This window comes from Antennarius striatus, chromosome 19, assembly GCF_040054535.1.
Source record: "Antennarius striatus isolate MH-2024 chromosome 19, ASM4005453v1, whole genome shotgun sequence".
NCBI classification, from domain to species: Eukaryota; Metazoa; Chordata; class Actinopteri; order Lophiiformes; family Antennariidae; genus Antennarius; species Antennarius striatus.
In genome coordinates this window covers 15,824,166-15,846,823 of record NC_090794.1, presented here as the reverse complement: position 1 = coordinate 15,846,823, position 22,658 = coordinate 15,824,166, and the positions used below count along the sequence as shown (strand labels likewise).

Genomic DNA, 22,658 nt, shown 5'->3' with positions numbered 1-22,658 from the left:
CATACACATATAGTAACATTCCTGCTTCAATAACATGGATTGGAGTTCAGCCCTCAGTTCTTGACCAGCAATAAGATATCTTGGCAGGAAAAGTAGGATAGAGTGATGTAACACTTTCAGAGATTAAAAACAGATGGATTTTATCTGGTGACATGTAAGGACGTCAAACCATGAAATTGTGTTTGCTGTTCCTACAAAGACAAAAATTTCTCAAATTGGAATTAGCCATCATGCTGGCAATATTTTCAAGCAAACTAAACAGTTCTGATTGTTTCCAATAACAATGTCAGCATCAACACTGGAGGAAAGATTAGATTTATTATTGCACTTTTTCATTGATCTTTTCTCCACACCACTGTATGACAGAGAAGTCAATTTCCCTGACGGAACTTCCTTAAGGGAGCAATAAAGTTCTTCTCTACTCTGCTCTACTCTACCCTGAATTAATCCTATATTCCTATTTCCTCTTGTCCACAACTCACATACTCGTGTTTACTACACCTCTACATGCACTGGATGCAGTCGAGAGATGACCTACCGCTTCTAAATCACGCCGTAAAAGCCAAACAGAGGAGATTTATGTCCCATAAACCAAACAGAGTGGAGGAAGACAAGGATAATGGAGAAGAGAATGGCACAGCTGGCTAATTACATCTGTCTTTTGTCTCAGCAAACAGAGAGAATAAATTAAGTATAGCAAAGAGTTTGGTGATTTTTAAAAAAAACATCACCCAAATAAACCAGAAGATATCTGCTATTGCATTGTTATCAATTCTACTAAATGTGAATAGATTAATTGATTAATAAATCAAAGGAAAATGAGTTTTGCTTCTTTTTGTTGTCATTTATACAGTAGCTCTGCCAATACTCAAGCCTCAGCTGAACAAAAGACATTTTAAAGGCCCCTCTGCGGGTCCTCAGTAATCAAGAGGAAATTTTCCCTTTAACATTTTCTGATGAAATCAAGTAGTAATGAATACTGTCATTGGAATAATTGTTAATGAAAATAAACTTTAGTTGAAGTGCTAACGTGGCGGCACAGTGGCGCAGTGGGTAGCGCTGTCGCTGCACAGCGAGGCAGGTCCGGGTTCGAGTCCTGCTCTGTGTGGAGTTTGCATGTTCTCCCCGTGTCTGCGTGGGTTCTCTCCGCATTCTCCGGCTTCCTCCCACCTCCAAAAAACATGCGCTTCAGGTTAATTGGTCGTTCTGTTGCCCATAGGACTGAGTGTGTGGGTGTGGGTGTGTGTGTGCATGTCTGGAGTTTGCCCCGCCTCACGCCCTAAGCCAGCTGGGATAGACTCCAGCTCCCCATGACCCACGCAAGCAGATGAAGCGGTCAGGAAAATGAATGAATAAATGTACTGCTAACAGAAGTAAGCAGTTCATAACTATTTTTCAAAATAGTTATAAAAGTATTGAAATACATGAAATGAAATGTAAAATTGTCAATAAAGCTTTAATGGAATTGAACATAGTTGAAAATGTTTGGAAACAAAACAAAGGTAACCCATGAATGGAGCATAGATAACAGGCTTAAAGACTCTCTGTGGGGTCATAGTGTGTTCGCTGCAGTTAACCTCATGACCTCTGACCTCTGATGTGTCGACAGATTCTTGGAGCAGAAGAAAAGACAATGACAGCATTGGTTGGGGGGGCGACTGGGAGCATTACCGAAAGATAAAGCCACAGGCTGACTGGAGTAGAGAGGAGGCAAAAGCAAAGATATGATGACAGAAAAAAGATAAATAAGAGTTTTCCCTCAATCACGGTCAGTCAAGTCTTCAAACAAACGTTCTTATTCTTATTCATTTTTGATTAGTTGACAGAGAAATGCTCAATCAGCGTTAACCCCCGTGCTTCCTTCCACTGAGATGTTGTTGTTCTGTGCAGGTTTAAATAATCTGTAAATATTCACCTGAAAGTCTCCCAGCTTAATGTAGATTGATATTTTTGGGCTTTGCACTTTTTTGGAAAGCACTTTGATCATGGCATCAAATTTCTTATTCAATGGTTGAAAGAAAATAACTGACGAAGTGACACACGCAGTTCTCATGCCTCACGGTAGGGGCGCTGGTGATCCCAGGGATTCGGCCGAGGATTCTTCTTCCTTGGCCGCAAAGGAAGTGACAGCAAACTACAACCAATAGTCAGCGAGTCAAGAGCAACCATTTGTTTTCCGCTCGCCTAGCCTTACTATAAAAATGGATGATTACGTATCTCAACTCAAAATTTTCTTCGATGGTTTTATTCAGAAGAAGCTGCGGATGGACTTCATTTATCAAAGTCAAAGTCAAGTCAAAGTCAGCTTTATTGTCAAATGTACCATATGTGCATGACATACAGCACAGATGAAATTGCAGTCCTCTCTGACCCACAGTAGACAGTACAACAGGTAGTACAACAGACAGTACAACACAGGCAGAACAACACAGGTAGTACAACACAGGCAGTGCAACACAGGCAGAACAACACAGGTAGCACAACACAGACAGTACAACACAGGCAGAACAACACAGGCAGTACTACACAGGCAGTGCAACAAGCAGTACAACACATGCAGTACAACACAGGCAGGACAACACAGGCAGTACTACACAGGCAGTGGAACAAGCAGTACAACACATGCAGTACAACACAGGCAGGACAACACAGGCAGTGCAACAAGCAGTACAACACAGACAGTACATCAGGCAGTACAGCACGAAGTATAAGATGAAACACAAGGGATGGTTAACATCTCTATAGACTCTAATCTCATAGGGGAAGTGACATGTGCACAGTCCCTGAATTGATGGGGGGAGGGAGAGATAGGTAGTCAGGTGCTGGGGGGAGGGCAGGGCAGTGTGAGGGTAGAGTTCAAGGCTATGGCAGGGGGCAGAGTAGGGAGGGAGTTGAGCCTCCTGACCACCTGGTGAAAGAAACTGTCCTTGAGCCTGCTGGTTCTGGCCCGCAGACTCTGCAGTCTCCTACCTGATGGCAGCAGGCTGAAAAGGCTGTGAGAGGGGTGGGTGGGATCACCTGCAATGCTGATGGCTTTGCGGGTGAGGCGGGTGTTATAAATGTCTGTAAGGGAAGGGAGAGAGACACCAGTGATAGTTTCAGCTGCTCTCACGATGTGCTGCAGGGTCTTGCGGCAGGAAACGGTGCAGGCGCCGCTCCACACGGTGATACAGCTGGTCAGGATGCTCTCCATGGTGCCTCTGTAGAAAGTCAGCATGATGGGAGGTGGGGCTCTTGCTCTCCTCAGTTTGCGGAGGAAGTAGAGGCGTTGTTGGGCTTTTTTGGCCAGCGATGCGGTGTTGCGGTCCTAGGACAGGTCCTTGGAGATGTGCACACCCAGGAACTTGGTGCTGCTGATCCTTTCCACTGCAGCACCGTTGATGGTTAGTGGAGCATGCTGGGTGCGTGTTCTCCTGAAGTCCACAACAATCTCCTTCGTCTTCTCCACATTCAGATGGAGATTGTTGTCCTTGCATCACATAGCCAGGAGGCCCACCTCATTTCTGTAGGCTGTCTCATCGTTGTTGTTGATGAGACCCACCACAGTCGTGTCGTCTGCAAACTTGACGAAGAGGTTGGAGCTGAAAGTTGGTGTGCAGTCGTGGGTCAACAGAGTGAAGAGGAGGGGGCTCAGAACACATCCTTGGGGGCCCCCGTGTTCAGCGTGATGGTGCTGGAGGTGTTGTTACCACCTCGGACTGCCTGTGGTCTCCCTGTCAGGAAGTCCAGCAGCCAGTTGCATATGGAGGTGTTGAGTCCAAGCTGGTCCAGTTTATAGATGAGCTGCTGGGGGATGATTGTGTTGAATGCTGAGCTGAAGTCGATGAACAGCATTCTGGCATATGAGTCTTTGGTCTCCAGGTGGGTGAGGGTTGAGTGTAGTGCAATGGAGATGGTGTCATCAGTCGAGCGGTTGGACCGATAAGCAAACTGAAAGGGGTCCAGGATTGAAGGGAGGGCAGACTTGATGTGCTGCATGACTAGCCGCTCGAAGCACTTCATGAGGATGGGAGTGAGTGCAACTGGGCGGTAGTCGTTGAAGCCGGATGGGGGCGACTTCGTTGGGACTGGGATGATGGTGGTGGCTTTGAGGCAGGTGGGGACAACAGCCTGGCTCAGGGAGATGTTGAAGATGTCTGTGAAGACATCTGTGAGCTCATCAGCACAGTCTCTCAGGATACGACCAGGAATGTTGTCAGGACCTGGGGCTTTCCATGCATTGGTCCTTCTGAGGACTTGCCTCACGCTGTCCAGAGAAAGCGTCAACACCTGGTCGCCAGGAGGGGCTGAAGCCCTCTGTGCCGGGATGCCGTTGTCTGCCTCAAAGCACGCATATAAGTAAATATAAGTAAACATAACATATAAACAAACATGTAGGTAACAACATAACAACGTTTTTCAATCAAATGTGCTTATTTGTGTCTTACAGTCTGCATGTGTAAATAATTCTGCTCTGAGACTTTAAAAATAACCCCCTCGTGTTGCTTATTAAATGGTGAATAAACTACACTATAGGTTATTGACCATGTTTGTAAATCTGATTATGATGAAGTCAGTGCCTCACCAGCCATGAACCTCACCACACATCACTGATGCTAAGCTATGCTAACCTGCTTCAGGATGTTACTTCATATTTTCATGTAGACTGTAGAGAAACAAGAAAGAAGCAGACAAGAGTAAAATTACACAGGATTACGCTACCACAACAAAAAGAATCATTCATTCATTCATTAATTCATTCATTGACAACCGCTTCATCTGCTGTGGTGGGTCGCGGCAAAAAGCATCAATAAAATCTAAATTAAATCCATATTTTTCAACATAACTCTGAACGAAAGTATTGATACAACTTTTTATTTGTTTTGCAAATTAAAATAATGAGCTCCATGAAAAGCACTTTATAAAGTTTAAGGTGCCGGCTACCACCTGTGGTGAGGTTTGGACCCCATAACTACCAAAACTATCAGTGGACCAATCCTGACAGGTCAGACTCCACTTGTATACTAACCTAAGAGGTTCTATTCAGAGAAGTACATCTCCGCTACATGGCTACAGCTGTTGCCATTTTTTTGTATCCTCAGCTTCAAGGTTCCAAATGGGCCAAGCACAAATTAAATGTCCCATACAGTATTGAAGACCCCTGATTGATCAGTTGGGTTGGGTCCAGCAGATCTGGGACCATGTGCTGGAGGATTCATTTGCTCGAGTCCTGTGTAACCATCCTGCCTCTCTCTCCTCCCTGCCTCTGCCTTCAACTTCATGTATCTTCAACACTGTCAGGGTCCAATCTATTATCCCTGACCCCCACATTCAGGGCATACCAAAGATCAAAGCCTGACAAGACCCCCAAAGAACACTCTCACTCTGTACACAGCCCGTAAACTACACTCAGGTTCTCAGTTGGTGTAACTGTGCGATGAGTGTGTGCATTTGTGCATCCCAAGCGGTTTCCAGTGAAATGAAGAAACATGGAACAGGTTGAACAGGAGAAGGAGGTTGTCTCTTGTCAAAGCACACCAAGTGGGAACACGTCTGATGGAATCAAGTCATATCCAGATGCATGAGAGATGTATATAGTGCCACAGAAAGTGCAGATTTCATCTACTTCTCTTCCATCTTTCCCTCTTTCTTGGCAGTCATCTGGCTCTGCTCTATACACACAGCAGATTTCACTGTGTGATTTTATTTATGGTGGCTTTCAGGAAGAGGCTGTCTTTGCAATAAATCTGACAGCTCTTGCAAACACACTGACCCAAGCGGTATATGGAAAAACTCCCTCACTTAGTGTGTCTGTACGTGTCTTTATGGGTGTTTGTGTCTCAAAATGTGTCTGCCAATTTTTCTATTAGTTTATCTTTAATGGATGACGGTCTGTTCGATCTGATGTTCGGCTAAAATTTAAAAGGTCATCCACGTCATACAAAAATTGGGATCAGATTACTCAAAATGGGAGAGTGGTGTTATCAGTAATATCAAGAACAACCACCACCTCCCTCTTTCCATAACTTCACTGATCCTGTTGATCCAACTCCTGCTATCAAAAACGGAAGTACTTCTGGGTGTGACACTGACTCTGGATTCACTGCATTTGCAATCCTGAAAAAATCCAGACAATTGTATCATGAAAGCCATTTTGGTGTTAAAAAATCTATTGAAATATAGTCAGTTATCAAATCTGTGTCCTGGTTTGTTTGGAAACGTATGATCAATAGCAACAACTGGAGATCAGCCCAGTGAAGAAGAAGCCATTAGAGCTAAAACTAAATGTAAGACTTAAAAGATTAGTGTATGCAGGGTTTATCTGAAATAAATATTGCCCCAGGATGGACAAACTGGTTTGAGGCAGTTTTCAAAACTTTATAGGAAGATAAGCAAAATCAACTTCATGCCCTGTAAACCATGTCTGCTGTTTTCATGATATGTCATCTGTGTTTGATTTCAACCAGGTTCACACAAATGGAATAAGGAGAGAACTTGAGGGACAATGAACAAGATTAATATGACAGATGTAGGATAAGAATCTAGGCTTGAAATATACTGTACATGTGGGTGCATACATGTATTCGTGTGTGGAGGAGAAAGGAGTTGGAAGGAAAAAATACAACCAAATAGATCGAGTGACTCTGAAGCTGCAGAGTCAAACACCTGTCGGCTGACTTTTGAGACTATAAGGAAAAACAACACTTTGTCCTCTACCTACATCAGTGTGTCACTAACCCTTCAACCCAAAGTCTCATACCACCCACAATATGTCTGTTTTTCATCACCCCCGTCCCATCATGTGTGCGACTGCTGCACTTGAACAGCAAACAGAGCTAAACAACAACAACAGCCTGGTGGCAGAAACAGACCCCCCCACCAGGACAGGATTTTAATTAGGCCGCACTGGCCAGTGTTTGACCCCCAAGAACTGCCTCTCAAACTGGGTTGAAATAACAAATCCACACCCAACGCTGACCCTCCAGCCATGAATCTCTAAATATATCTGAGCCTCGATAAGCATCTGAGCTCCAGAGTCACATGTGACTGTAGCAAGAGGCGCTGTCTGGAATGCATACGGACGCGATAAATGTGGCTGTAATTATTGAGTCGCCTACATCACACTGTTTACTTTGACTTTAGGCATCAAATTACTTGTAGATTATTGCCCTATTACAGGGCACTTGTTTGATCTGGGTTTCAACACAGAAACAACATTCGGGGTAAATTGGGCATCTTAAAATCGTGAATTTTTAAAAAAAATATTAGCAAAGAACGCAAGCATAATAAATTCCATACTTTCCTTCTGGATTAATAAATGATTTTACATTGAATAGTTTGGTTGGCTCCGGCCAACAATCCAATAAGTGTGAGCTGACAGTGGGAGGTGTAAGCTCACCTCCCAGTCACTGCCGAGGCACCCTTGAGCGAGGCACCCTTGAGCAGGGTGCCGTCCCTCTAAAACTGCTCAATTGGGGCGCACCCCGAAGTTGCTGCCCATCCCTCTGCCTCTCCCTGTACTAACTTGCATGCTTACAGGCCCCTAGTGTGTTGTGTGTTTGTTTCTGGGGCCTGTACGCAATGTGTATATGCAAGTTTAACATACATATATGTATGTATATGTATTGTATGGTCATAATTTCCCCATTTGGGGACCATAAAGTGGAGTTTCTTTCTTTCTTCTTTTCTTATAGGAAGCAGACATCTATTATCTATATCTATATTATCACCCTGAATTCAAACTGATGACCACTTACACATCCAGAATATAAACATCAACATTAATCCAGAACATATACATCAACATTAATCAAGAATATACATATCAACATTAATCCAGAATATACACATCAACATTACTCCAGAATATACACATCAACATTACTCCAGAATATACACATCAACATTAATCCAGAATTTACACATCAACATTACTCCAGAATATACACATCAACATTAATCCAGAATTTACACATCAACATTAATCCAGAACATAATATTAATCCAGAATATATACATCATACCCCTGTGATGATGATGATGATGATGATGATGATGATGATGATGATGATGATGATGATGACCCTCGTCCAGCGTAATGAGGGTCATCGTTATATGTTTCATCATAACGGCGATGAAACATATAATGATAATGACTAGAGGAAGAAACACCAGAGCAGCCTTCATTCCGAACCTTGGTCACATCTTCCTATGGAAGTGTTTCTCACATGTCTGCTTCCGTCATTAAACGCGACCACCCTTTCAGTGTTGCTCTCATGATGACAAGATTTTAATTTGTCCCTACCATAAATTACAAGTTTGGACAGCACTTAGTGTAGATAACGCTCACAGAAAGTTCAAACAGAAAGAGTATATTTCTGCTCATGCTCTTTTTATCACAAGCACTTTGCTACTATGCTATTCCTCGTTATCCATTTATCCAATCACAACCTGGAACGTTCTCCTAATAGCCAATCACTTGCAGGTGGTCAAGTTTAGAACATCTCTCTGTGATATCTCTCCGTCTTATAGCTGTCAATACAGTACGAAAGCCTTTACCCTAATTCATTAGATGGCAAATGGATGAATAGCTTAATTATGACTCAATAAATCATTCGTATTATTTAAGCCTATTTATGTGTTGGTGAGGGAAGGATTTTAGGCTCAGCTGAGCAAAGAGCAGATGTTTGGAGTTAAAGCAAAGTTTTCATTTGGGTAAAGTGAGTACACTGTGACCACCTGATTAACTGCACTGCATGCTTTGGATATTTCAGGGACAACAATGAGCATCACAGGACACCAATTACAGAATCCACATGTACAGTACATACATGTAGAATCTGTAATTGGTGTAAATGCAATACCATATACTGTATTCTGCATGATGACAATGATTGTCTGCCACGACTCCTCTACTTACATTTCTGTAACGAAGGGAAATTGAGCGTTTTACATTTCTGGGTGGCTCCCATCTTTATTTAAGGCCACAGACCTGATCACATAATGTATGTAAGTGAATGTTGGAAAAAACAACCAAGAATTTCATGACATGCTTGACCTCCATTCATGTTCATGCGTGAGGTCACTTTAGACTTTAATGTTTAACAAGCTTTTATTTACTTTAATGATCACATACTGAACTCTACTTTAAAAAACATGTAAGTAAGTGTTTAATGAAACTATTTTTCTTATTTCTTATTAATTCTGACATTCCCCATATTTTCTTTGCTTTCTACTCTTTACATATACAACACTTATTCTGTGGGATTTCCTAATGTCAAGACTAACTTCAACTGAAATAGAAGAGACAATAACAGACAACCAAGAGGATGCCTTGGTTATGCACAACATCTGAAACCACATGTAAAACATGGAAGAGGATGAAACAGACAGGAAGCGTAGGAAATAAATTCATATGCTAAGTAAAATGTTAAAAGATTTTCCTGCTTTTATACTCATCATACAGATAGTTATTTTATGTAAACCTACAAAGGCACAACTATCTATAGGTTTCAGACAAACCAGAGAGAAAAGTACATTTCCTTCATGAGATGTGGTGGAGCAGATGGATAAAACAAAAATTCTCAAGTACACCTCAAAACCGTACTGAAGCACCGTACTTGTGTAAGTGCTGTCCAGCATTGCTGTTTTTCAGGTCCACGAGTTTTAACGTTATCAGGATGAATGTTGTGTTTGGTCAATATAGTAAATCTCATCTATTGAAAGCAACTCCACTGTCCTAAGAGTATTATAAACAATAAAGCAGCTGCACCAAAGGTATGATTCACTGTTCGTCCTTTCGTCCTTCAAATGCCCTAACTCCCACCAGTACCACACACACACACACACACACACACACACACACACACACACACACACACACACACACACACACACACACACACACACACACACACACACACACACACACACACACACACACACACACACACACACACACACACACACACACATGATGACATCACACATCTTCCCCTGTGTTCTCTGAAGCAGTTAATGCTGCATCAGGACCAGAGCTAATGAAAAATGGATGTGCAAAAAGAAGCAACAGAGAGGGAGGCATAAATCAGGGCGAACAAGTTCATGAACAAGGGGATAGGAAATGGAAGAAGGAGAACTACGAATAAGAATGCCCTTTTAAATATATTTCACTGCTATCTGCCTCTACCTCAAATAACACTCCAAGATATTCAAACACATGATTTTCCTCTTGTCTACCAGATGCACCCTAGATTTAACCCCTTCTAACATCACCTGACTGGCACACCCATATCTGCCACACAACACAACAGTTTCCAGGCAATATTCTGTTTCACTGAATCATTTTCACAACATTAACAGAGTTACTGAATGAAGCCTGTAATTTTCTTTAGTGGACAGTGGAAATCCTTTCTACTTCCAGTATTTCTTTCTTTCTTTCTTCTTTCTTGCACAGCAGAAAATTGAAGATGAGGAAATCACAGCCAACTCAATTTGAAAGTGACTCAGAAACGCTGTACTCCAGAACAGGGACTACATAATGTGTCCAAGGAATGCATCCACAGCCACAGAACAAACAAATTGACAACTTGTCATCTGTCATTTGGTGTCCAACAAACCCCAGGATGTCACTTGCTATGTCTCGAAACACTGCGAGAGAATGGAACCTTTTTTGGGGAAAATGCTCTAAGGGTTTCATAATGTTTTCATTGCTGTTCTGACTTCCCTCATCATTTCTGCAAACAGCCCGACAAACACCTGTCCTTGGTTCCCCAGTGGAAACCAAGCTGCCAACATGTAATCAGGAACAGGTTTCAACACTCACTTGATCATCCTTTTCAATGTCCTGCTGCTATTCCTTGAATCCCAGTTGACTGCTCCTGCTGACCCACAGCCAATCCAACAGGGACCGTTCTCACCAGAAAAATGACAGGAGGGATCGTTCATGTGGTTTCCTCATGAATTATAGGTTCTGGTCTTGGAAATGAACCATTCCTCATCAAGATCTCAGGGATTATACCTCATAATCCTTTAACTGTCATAAGTAGTATCAAGGACTTAAAGTGTGGAGGACGTTTAGACGTTTAGTTGGTGCTTCTCTAATCTGGGATTTAACTGCCTGCAAATCAAGGTAAGTCATGCTCAAATCCAGATGTTGGTGCTGTGAGTAACTTCGGGTGCCGTGTAATTTAAATAAACCATCAACGGCTGTCATCACAGGGATCTGACCTTGTAAAGCTCATACAGCAGAAGGTTCAGTAATGTTATTACCCTGGATATGGAAGCCAAATTCTAAAAAATATGACCATTTTGTGGTATATTTCAGATTATGGGTGACACATGAAGAAAATACTCATTGTGGTCAGTTAGGAGACTTCTGGTCAGTGTTTTATGAGCAACATGAGACCACTCAGCAAGTCTCAGCCTACAAAATAGGAATGGAAAAACAAAATGGAAAAAAATTACACACAGACAGCAGAAACAAAAAATTAATCGTAGGGCTAAATGGACTGCAGACCAAAACTAGGCAAAGACAAACTATTAGAGATCAGAGTTTATTCTGCGCATGGCATCAATACATACAATATTTAATTGTGAACATGCCCATTGAATTTCTTTGGTATTGTATTTCTTTCCCACCCAACTGGTCAAGGGAGATGACCGCCCTCTGGTCCTGCCAAGAGTTTCTTCCTAAATAACAGAGTTTTTCCCAACCACTGTTGCTTAAATTATGTTTGCTCTGGGGGGTTCTGTTGGGTTTCTCTGAAGGTAAAAGCACTTTGAAATGTCTGTTAATGTGATTAAGCACTTTACAAATAAAACCTGATTGAACATGCAAAAGATGATACTCCTTCTTCATAATGATAATTAAAGGTCAGCGTTTGTTTTTTTGCTACTCAGAATTGAAGACCTTCTATTCTTGGCAACTTCAAGGAGGTTCACTGTTAAAGCAATAGAAGAAGGCAGTATCATAAGGAATTCCTCTGTCAGTCAGAATTGACTGATTGACTGGGACAAAGTAGTCTTCATTGTCTCTTTGAGGCAGGACTGCTGACTAGTCCTCATAATTAAAAACCTCCTTACTGCAGGACAAGGCTTCTCTCTACTTCTGACCTCCGCCAGTAATACTGACGAGAGGAAACGATGAACTGCAGGGTCATGGGAGTTTGTGTTTGAATCAAACATCTATCTTAAATAAAATGTCTTTTTCCATTTGTTGAATTGATGAGAAAATGACTCAACAAGAAGAGTAAAAAAATGAAACAGCCTCTCCAACTTATAAAAAATCAATCATTGCTTTGATGTGTACTAACAAGGCACTCATCGACATTGTGCGCTCAAATGTAGCAATGCTTTATAAAAATGTCCCCCAGATTTCTTTGACTTGTAAGCCCTGAATTAAGGCAAAATATACACAGTACCTGCAGTTTATGGATGAGTGATAGTTATTGCCAGGTCAACCATTACAGGACTTTTTTGACTCTTGTTAAAAGAATACATAAAGATCACAGTAATTGTCATTTTCAGTTTTTCTGTGTTATTATCTCATTAGTCCTCAGATTTATGCTGCTACCATAACCGACATTTTGAGAACTACTGCCACTAAAGCATGTGGTACAGGATGTAGTGTTATTATCCAGTAGTCTCTGCATACACAAACACACACACACACACACACACACACACACACACACACACACACACACACACACACACACACACACACACACACACACACACACACACACACACACACGTATAATATACTGTACAGTATACTGCAGTAATGAGGAAAGTAAATCACCACCATATAGTACATGATCCAGATGTGAAGTGACATAGTTGTTGATGTGTCAATGTTACGCAATATACTTAAATGTCCAGTGAGGAGGATTAATCCTGGTTAGGAGAAAAAAAAAAAAGAAATAAAAATCGAAGGCGCTGTCAATAATCATTAGCCCCATTTTAACAATATAAGGCCATGGGTAACAGTGCATGTTGAAGGCTTATTTAAAACTTGACCAACATTTTTTAACTATTAAAACAGCATATAAAGAGACCACAGATGAAATACAAAGATGCAGGTATGTTCTGAACATGGTATGAACTGAACCAGATAGAGGATCACCTTCCATAACCTAAGACAGGTGCCATTCAATTCAGTGGCTGCTCTGCAGCTACCTAATCCACAGTCCCAAACAGTTGTGTATAAGGGGACCAGTGACTCGTGCAGGATGCAGTCCACAGATCTTATTATCAATCTGATTATTAACTGTTAGCAATGGAAAGTATAAAGGTGGGTGAAATAATACATCATAAATGAGGAAAATATTATCAACATCATCTGCAGTGATCCTGTTAGAACACAAAAGGTAAGAGCAAATCTGTTGTCTGTGCCATTTCTGCACAAGGTCAGCAGTTTAATTTTCAAGAAATATAAAGGCCCTGACCTAAAGCATGGTGGGAATTTTGTCTGAATTAGCTCAAGTTGGAGGATGTGCTGCTGACAGTACATGGTCTTTTTGTTGTTGTAAGTAGAGAAATAAAAGAAAAAGTTTTACCTGCAATTTTTTGGTTGGCTCATTTCTGTACACCTGGCCCTCATCAAACAAACTCAATTACAGTGATGGGCATAACAAAGAAATAACACTAGCAGTACAATAAGTGCCTGTTTGCACCAAGCGGAAGATCAGACTTTTATGTTTTCATGAACACATAATGATTAGACAATTATTTATATTCAAAAAGAGAAGTTCTGCCTCTGTCCATAATGTTTAACTGCAATGTTTCTACATCAGTCCAACATACACAAACACAGTTCTAGAGAAGGCTTTTCATGCACCCTCTAAGTTATTTTCCATTTATCGTCAGCAATTTTAGATTACTTTTACTCAAAATTGCTGAATTTTCACGTTTACCGCTAAAATTTGACTGATAACTGAGTACTTCAGACTATATGTGTGAAAAGAGGCAGCATAAAATACAAAATTGTCGAGTATTTTAATGGCATGGGCATATATCATGTTTGATATTGACATTTAAGTGTAGGAGTGACATCAAATTGATAGGAGCAACAAGTGAAGAGGAACAACAAATCTCTGGCTTTTATTCATCATCATGTCTATTTTTACTGTAACGCCTAGGCAGTGAATCTGAGGGATGGAGCCAAGCCGTTGGACCGGGTCACAGATTAATTAGCAGAAAGCCACTTGTCTCTCCAAAACAAGAAAGCAAGGAGATTCGTTGACTGTACAGCAAAACATTGTTACCAATTATTATTACAGTAATATTATTATTATTAGTAGTAGTAGTAGTAGTAGTAGTAGTAGTAGTAATATAGTAATTATTACCTCTTTGAAGGAGTGTGCAATTTGCATGGTGCATGCAGGGATGTCCAACACTGTTGGCCGCGTCTTGACTGTTCAGTTAATAAACTCGGAAACTCAACTTCATTGATGGAGGTCAATGGAAATGCAATTGCAGTATAGTTTATAAATGCAGATACAGAAATTAGCAACAACTGCAGAGTTTGCAACACACTGATTCTTATTTTGCACATGAGGAGGTCCCATACCTCCACCTTGAACACACACATAAACACCCCACTACCCTGAGTTTGCTTTCTCTCTTCTCAGTCTGTCATCAGCGTCTTTCAGATCAGGCAGAAGGGAGGACTGAGGGAACAATCGGCTGATTCATCCACTTTATGTCACCCTGCTGGGTACCCCTCTGGCGCTCTTTTTCTCTCTCTTTCTGGGCTCCACAACATTCCCTCTACCCCTGCCCGCCCAAAATGCTGCTCATTCCCCTTTCCATGTTGGTTCCATCCTCTAGGTTTGGGCCGGTGAACACGGGGGCCCCTGACTCGTCCCGACCCATCCTCAATGGAGCTTCTGTCTGACACCTCCTACCTCCCCCTCTGCCCTCTTTCCCTCCCCCAAACAAGATAATCAGAGCCATAGCTGCATCTGATCAGCTGCAGCTAATTATAATTGAATGTCTGAGCCCTTATCAGCCCACATTACACTACATACCAAGACATTGGCTCACTAGAGTCACTTGTTCCTGTTGGGATGGTAGCAGTGGACATGTGAGGCAGGTCTCATGTTCAGGTTGCTATTTCTGGTGTCTGTGTTAGTGCTACCTTGTGAGTTGATGTGCATGTGAGTGAACACAAATTTAATGATAGAGCGCATAAAGAAAGCTTCGTAGTCATGGATGGTAATTTCCTCTGCCAATAACAGACATACTGTATATACAACATTAATGCAATTCTGCTCCTCAAGATTACCTAAAGTTCCCATCACAGCTGTTAGAGTTTAGTTAGAGTCCAGGTTTGGACTTAACCCAACTTCAAAATCAAGGTTGTGTTCCCTTAGCCAATGTATGGATTAAAGCACTGAGCTTGTAAATGGACAAATTTACAAGTTTGTTTGTAATTCTCATGTTCAGCATTTATCAGTTAACCGTGTCAAAACCATGGCATCAGCTGTTTTTCAGGGGCTGACTTTGGGTTATGTTATTCTATGCTGTACACCAATCGGCTCCGTTGACCCACCAGCTTTAATGTCTTTTTTTTTTATAAGTGAGGTATACTTTGTGCAACCTTAAAAATTCCTCTGTTACAATCTAATGAAAAGTGACTCAAATTAACAAAGATCTTAGCGGAATGAATGAAGACCAGACTGAGATAAATCTCACCACAGGAATAAGAGCTAAATAACTTAAAGTGATGGGAAAAGCAACATTTTGGGGATGAAATTGAAAAGACTTAGCAGCTGTTTTCTTTGTTGTAGGTTCCAACAACACAAGAAAGACAAGTCTCTTGGTCTCAGTCACAGCCACCACTGTGAAATCAATCTAAAATAATACTCAAACACTGACAATGGAGGATGTTCCACCACTGGATGTACAGGTAATTGGATCCAGATTCATATCATAATCCAGATAGTAATTGGAGGGAATAATGTGTATTGGGTCATAGTACCAGAGGGTAGACACATGTTACGGTCAGCAAAATGGGACAGAGAAATAGGCTTGTTCAGTCTTCCAAATGGTTTTCATGTTTGTAAAATCATGTTTCATGGAAGACAACTAAATCCAGCCTGTCATCATGGAAGATCACATGATTCGAACTGCTAGTCATTTTTACGATGAGAAAATTAGACAGCGTCACTTAATTTGGTATTGGAGTAAAATGATGTCATCACGACCTACATGTGATTATTTTGATAGCACTAGTCAGAGTGATATGACGCGGGGGGCTCTGTGCTGCATTGCTATAATTCCTCTGTGGAGACAGGTCATGTATTGACTGCATATCAATAAATACGGCTCCATCCACAGGCCGTCACCGTCCAAACACCCACACCGCACCCTGCCCTCACACTAACACCATTCTATGCATTTCATATCATGTCAACTTCTACATTTAGCATCTAATCTGATATTAAACTGGTGTCATGTCAGATCAATGAGCGGAGCATCCAGAGAAAGCATGGCACAGATAAATCTGGAGTTTTTCTACACGCCCCCTCATCTGGGATGTTTAAGGAATGAAGGACTGCTGGAACCAAGGTCAGTCTCCCCCTTCTGCTATCTCAAAACAACTAAGTTCCAGCAGAAAAGGCTTTTCTTCATGCTTTTCAAGATTTCAACAAAGATATAGTCGGTTTGTACCAAAAGAGCAGCTCCACTGGTACAGCTGTCACACTCTGATAGCGAGTAAAAGTCAAATATAAGTAAACAGTCCATCATTGTATATCGGTAGAGAAGTGCACAGTTCTTACCACAAAAACATATATAAGTATTGAAAGTACAAGTACAGATTCTGCCGAAAAACAAATAATACGTTATAAAGGCTCTGCCTGATATTACGACTTTGTCTGATATCTTGGTATGTATACTGCTCTGACTTCAATCCCTGGCATTTGCAGCCCTATGGGGTCTCTTACTGGTGTCAACTGTAGGGCAGTCCAAAGCGCAGACAAAGCCGAGGGTTGTGGCTGAAAGTGAATCAAGCATAAAAATCTTTGCCAAACAAATATAAACGTTCATCTGAATGGAAAAGGCAAGACACCAGATAAATGCGAAAAACCTACTATTTCCTTTGCTTTATTGTTAAATATGATGCTACTTTAAATTTATGGATATGAAGCACAAAACCATCAAACCATTTAAATTACTAATTTTTAAATCAGTCATTCATATTGAAGACGAGATGACCATAACTGTCTTCACCTCATTTGCTTGTCTAAGATTACGGGCCATGTTTTCTGCCGGAGCCTATCCCAGCTGGTTACAGACAATAGGTGGGGTACACCCCCATATAAAACACCAGGTCATCGCAGGGCCGCACAAAAGACAAACGCTCACGCCTATGGACAATTTGGTGTCATCAGTTCACCTAAACTGCATGATGTCAGAGGTGGGAGGAAACTGGAGAACCCGAAGATAGCCAACACAGACACGGGGAACAAAGAAATTTCACACAGAAAAGAACCAAACCCAGAACCTTCTTGCTTTGAGGCACCAGTGCCTCAAAGCAAGAAGGCTGTGCTGCCCTATCAATCAATTAAAACAGCAGTCCCCAAATTAAGGCCCGCAGGCCAGATGCGGCCCACCTCCACATTTGGCCCCCTGAACAGTACCAGAAAAATGCCCCCAGCCAAAAAAGTTCCAGAGCTGAACTATCCAGAGAGGAAATGGCACCTTGTATTTTTAACAGATGTGACAGAAACTCTGAGCAGCCTTAACTTGCAGCTATGGGGCCAGGGGAAACTCATTTGCGACAGGTATTCCCACATAAAAGCATTTGAGGTGAAACCAGCACTGGTTTTGGAACAAGTGAAAAAGCACAACTTCATCCATCTCCCTGTTACCCAGAACCATTCTGCAGAGAACCCAGCGGTCTCGTTCACAGCTGCAAGGTGTGTGGAAAAGCAATGGAAATGCTGAAGGTGGAGTTTGGTGTGCGATTCCGTGAACTACATGCTAATGCAAAAGACATCCATCATTTCCAGAACTCCTTTTGTTTCCGACATCAATGAAACCCAGCCTTCTTATCAGTTTGAGTTGGCCGAGTTACAGAACTGTGATGTTCTGAAAGACGAGTTCAAGCTGGACAGTCTCACTGGCTTCTATGACGTCCTCCCAAATGAAATTATAACCAGAAAGGGTTATTAATATTTGGTTCTGGAAAACAATAAATAAAGAAAATACAGACAATAAAGACTTTTAGGCTCCCCTATGATCGTCACAGTTTTTCTGTTACAATCTGATCCCAGCACCCCATCAGAGAAGGGAATAGTTATCTGGCCCCTGCAGGAGAAAATTTGGAGACCTCTGATTTAAAATGTTATCAAGAAGAATGATGTATGAAACACAACAATATAAGCCTCTTTGCTCTGTGTCTAGTAGAAGTACTAAATAGTATAAATAGTACTTGAGGCCAACTTGACATTGCTTCAGTAGAAGTGTGTGTCGTTTCATAGCATCATGTCTGTCTTATTCAGGTCAGAGAGTTCAATCCTCATGAGTTGGTAAACTCAGAATCTTGTAGAAATTCGATTTCAATCTAGGTCACAGATCAGTCCATCCGTTTGGTTAATGGGAGTTTCTCATGTTTTAAACATGATGGCTCTAAATCTTTGAGCTGTGGCTGCTAATTTCCTGGTTGTGGTTAATCAATAAAAAATTTAATTCTAGCATGTGCAACAAACAATGTGACTGGCTTGTTCAGTCTGACAACAGCTGAAGACACTCACTGATGACAACACAGACATACTGTCAGTGGTAGAAACATGCCATACAGACAGTATTTCATCATTATCATTGCTTACATGTGATGTGAAAGTATAAGCTAAAAAAACACAATTGACAACGTGAACAAAAACTAGAAGCTGTGATTAAAATCTGACCTGTGTGAAACTCCTTGTTCTTGTGTCACACTAGAAGTGTCCCACAGTGTCCTCTAACCTTTCTACTGGCCTACAGAGATGCAGCAAGCCCTCTAAATCTGCCCTTCGACCCCTTTGCCATTAAAAAAGTCAATAAATCCAATGAGTTAGATAAGGCGTGAACAGAGCAGGTGGTGAAACACACATTGTCATTAGTAGGCACTTTCCAAATATTCATTCACACAATGCTAAGCAATTTACACTGAGGTAACAGTGCAGAGTCGGCATGACCCCCAAGATGATGACAGCTGGCCACAACATACTGCACAGGCGAGGAAATGAAAAGAACGCGTTCACTCCTGCAAGAGCTGTTCAATAAATTAACAGATGTGGGTATTTCAGTTTTTAACTTCCAGCACTCACTTGGTTCAAGACACACACAGAAAAGGTTCCAGTTTATACTCCCTGTCTTCTCCCCAAATGTACTAACAGTCTGTTTAATCAATTATTCATTAATTGTTTATTGAATTCTGGAGTCACAAGATAAAAGTGCTCAACGGCCTGATTCGATGTGAAAGACAGGCTGGCTGTAACCCCAGGAGAGGATGGGACACAATCAAAAATGTAATAATGATGAAATTGTAATGTTGTTTAGATAAAAGCTGTGGGGGGAAAAAGGTTAGTGTGCACAATAAATGCAGTTTGTCTGAGTCCACAATAATTTGTCTCAACTTATTTGAATCAGTTATCGATTTTATTCTTATTATAGCAATTTTATTAGTATATAATGGGATTTTTCAGATTACATAAGGGAGTTAATGTATTTTATCTGTGCTTTGGTGTTCAAATTACTTTACGGAATTTCGTTCTTAAGTTATTTTTTATATGTACTCGTGTTTTTTCTCGTTTGTTATATCATACAAAAGCATATAAAAATACACAAAACGATTTGGCACTTTTAATGAGCTTAAAAATAAAGTAGACTCAAATGAATTCAATGAAATTAACAAAAATTTGGGGAAAGCGTCATTTATCCGAACATGAACACATGCTACGTTCATAAATGCCACGTGTGAACCTGTTAATATCTGGTCGTGTGATTCCATTATCCTTTCCAGGTCATGCCCAAAAGGCGCAAGACTGTCACAAGGACAAAGTTGTTGGGGGTTGTTGAGCTCAGGTTGGATGTGTTCATGTGAATCTGAACTGAGCTGAGCCGCTGCTGTTTTATTACTGCGGGACCGCAGACATCTCGATTGTATTACTCAGCAAAAAGCGGCGTGAGGCGCTCATGGAGAAGGTGCGCTGCAGCACGGTGGAGATGCGCACCGTGGGTGGGGGGGCATGTAAGCAAACACAAAACGAGAAATAAGAAGCAACATCAAGCAAACACTAGGAGGCATAATAAACACGACTAAAACAACAACCACGGCGTCACACCCCTCCCGGTTTTCTCGGTGCGCACTGCCAGCTTAGGTCTGACCAGCGACAGGGATCATGAAGCCTTGGCTGTACCTTGATGTCGGGGACGCTGCCTCCCTCCTGGAGCACCTCTGCGGAGGCTGGGGCTGAAGCTGAAGCTGAGGCATCCTCCTGGCTCGTCCCGTCCCGCTGCGCTGAGCTCTCCGCTCCCATGGTGAACAGTCACTAAGGTGAAGGTTAAGACACGTCTGAGAAAAGCCCTCCTCGCCAAACGCGACCGAGACACTGAGTTACAGCAGGAGGGAATCCAAATGACGAGCTCTACCGTGCAGCTCCGCCCCGGGATGGCCTGGATCTGGAGCGAGCAAGTGTGATGACCAGTAACTCTTTTAGGACACCTCCGCCTCCTCCATCCCCAACACCTCCCTTTAGTATCACATTGGGCCCCGGGGGGCCGCGGCACGCCTCGATGTATCAGACACCATGGTGATGGAGGGTGGAGGAGGTGACAGCACACGATGTGACGCAATGACACCCTTATAAATGACTCTTGAAAAGTCATTGATTTAGTCGTTTGTGGTTTTCTGCTCCAACAGGAGTTTTCGTATCTGGACTCTACCAGTCAGTCAGAACTGACTGGTAAAGATCTTCAAGCAACCTTAACAAGTCTAGTTGACTCTTCTTAATTTACATCGACATGAATGAATGAGAACCTATACAGACGTGTTGTTGGTGATAAGAAACCCTAATTCATCAAGGATGACATATACAGATCCAGGAGAAAACACAAATCAAAAATATAAACAACACTAAAAAAGCACACACAAAATCTATCTAATCAGGGACATTTATTTGAGGCTTCCACTTGAATTTTTCCCTATTTTGTGATCTAATGTGATTCTTGCAATATAATCTTACATAAAGTTTTATCCAGCCCATCAAATGAGATGCATGATATAAAGTGTAAGTTTGAGACTTGTCCAAGAGACACATACACTCAAAAAAATAACACTGCATGTTACTTAATTCAATCAGTGAAACATTTTTACACTTACAAATTTTGAGTATATATGAAAGTTCTCAAATCTGTTAAAACAAAACCTGAGTCATGAGTAGAATCTAAGTAATATTTTCTAGTACGTCTGAATGAATTGATTTGGTTCAATTACCTACACAAATTGAGTAAATGTAACTGAATTTGGGGGGGTCTTACCCCAAAATGAGGAGGGATGGCGCGTTGCTCATGGGCGCCTTGGCAGCGGCTGGGAGGTGAGCTGACAGCTCCTACCGTCAGCTCACACACTGAGGGATGTCCTGGCGGGAGCAGGATTCAAACATCCAATTGCTGGGCAATCGGTCTTCAATACATCTGCTTTACCACTGGGCCACTGACAGAGTGAATGACCAGCGCCCCAAAATCCTAAAAAGGTGGAATTGGTTCCCTTCTCTTTACTTGATGTTTTTAAGTTGTTAGTTACGTCTCCAATAAAACGGAGTTGACTTGTTTAATAATTGCACTTATTAAAACTGATATTTGTTAATATATTCTCAAAAAGGTTGGTGAAACATACACTTATTACAAATACATAAACCATGCAATCGGTGAGTCAAATAATACTTTATTTTAAGTAAACTTAATTTACATGTGTCCATTTCACACGCTGAAGTTTTACTAATTAATTTTGATGTAGTCAAATCAAATACTCATCATGATGATATTCAGAATTTTTATTGAGCATGCATAACTATATATTACCGTCACATTTACGAAAAGTCCTTGAATCATTTTTAAGAGTGTACTCAAAATGTGTATACACATTGTCATTATAGCTGACAGACTACTTGATATCTCATGCAGAGGTTGAGGATTGTGTCACTGCCTCACTCATTTCAAGATAATATTGAGCTTTGAAAGCTAATTGCATGGTGAGCCATACATTTGGTTTGAAATTCTCACAAATTACAGCCCTGACTGCACAAAGCCAAGTTCACACAGGCCTCCACGTCCACAATGAACCCAATCCCATGAGCGCACAGCTCAGCAACACAAACAGATCAAAAAGGGAAACACGCTGTGAAAGGTAAAATTCTTTAATGTTTATGACCCGTCAGAGTGGGTGATAAAGGTGCGGCTGTTTAACTATAAAAACGGGGCAGCAGTGGCTCAGTGATAGAGCGGGCTTCCTATGATCAGAGATCTGCCCAGCCATCCTTGGAGTGTGTGCTGACGGTGGGAGGTGTCAGCTCACCTCCCAGCCGCTGCCGAGGCGCCCTTGAGCGAGTCGTCCTTGAACAAGACGCCCCGTCCCCTTACAAGCTGCTCAATTTGGGTGCACCGCAAAGTCACTGCTCGTCACT

General features: G+C 41.6%; 1 protein-coding gene across 1 annotated transcript in view; it reads right to left on the bottom strand.

The window, feature by feature from the left end:
- akap12b (A kinase (PRKA) anchor protein 12b) overlaps positions 1 to 20,649 on the bottom strand; it is a 47,070-nt gene extending 26,421 nt beyond the window's left edge. The window contains exon 1 of the mRNA XM_068341915.1: positions 20,394 to 20,649. Coding sequence (XP_068198016.1) covers positions 20,394 to 20,513 — 120 coding nt within the window. The 5' untranslated portion in view covers positions 20,514 to 20,649. The remainder of the gene's footprint in view (positions 1 to 20,393) is intronic.
- Between the last annotated feature and the right edge of the window lie 2,009 nt (positions 20,650 to 22,658).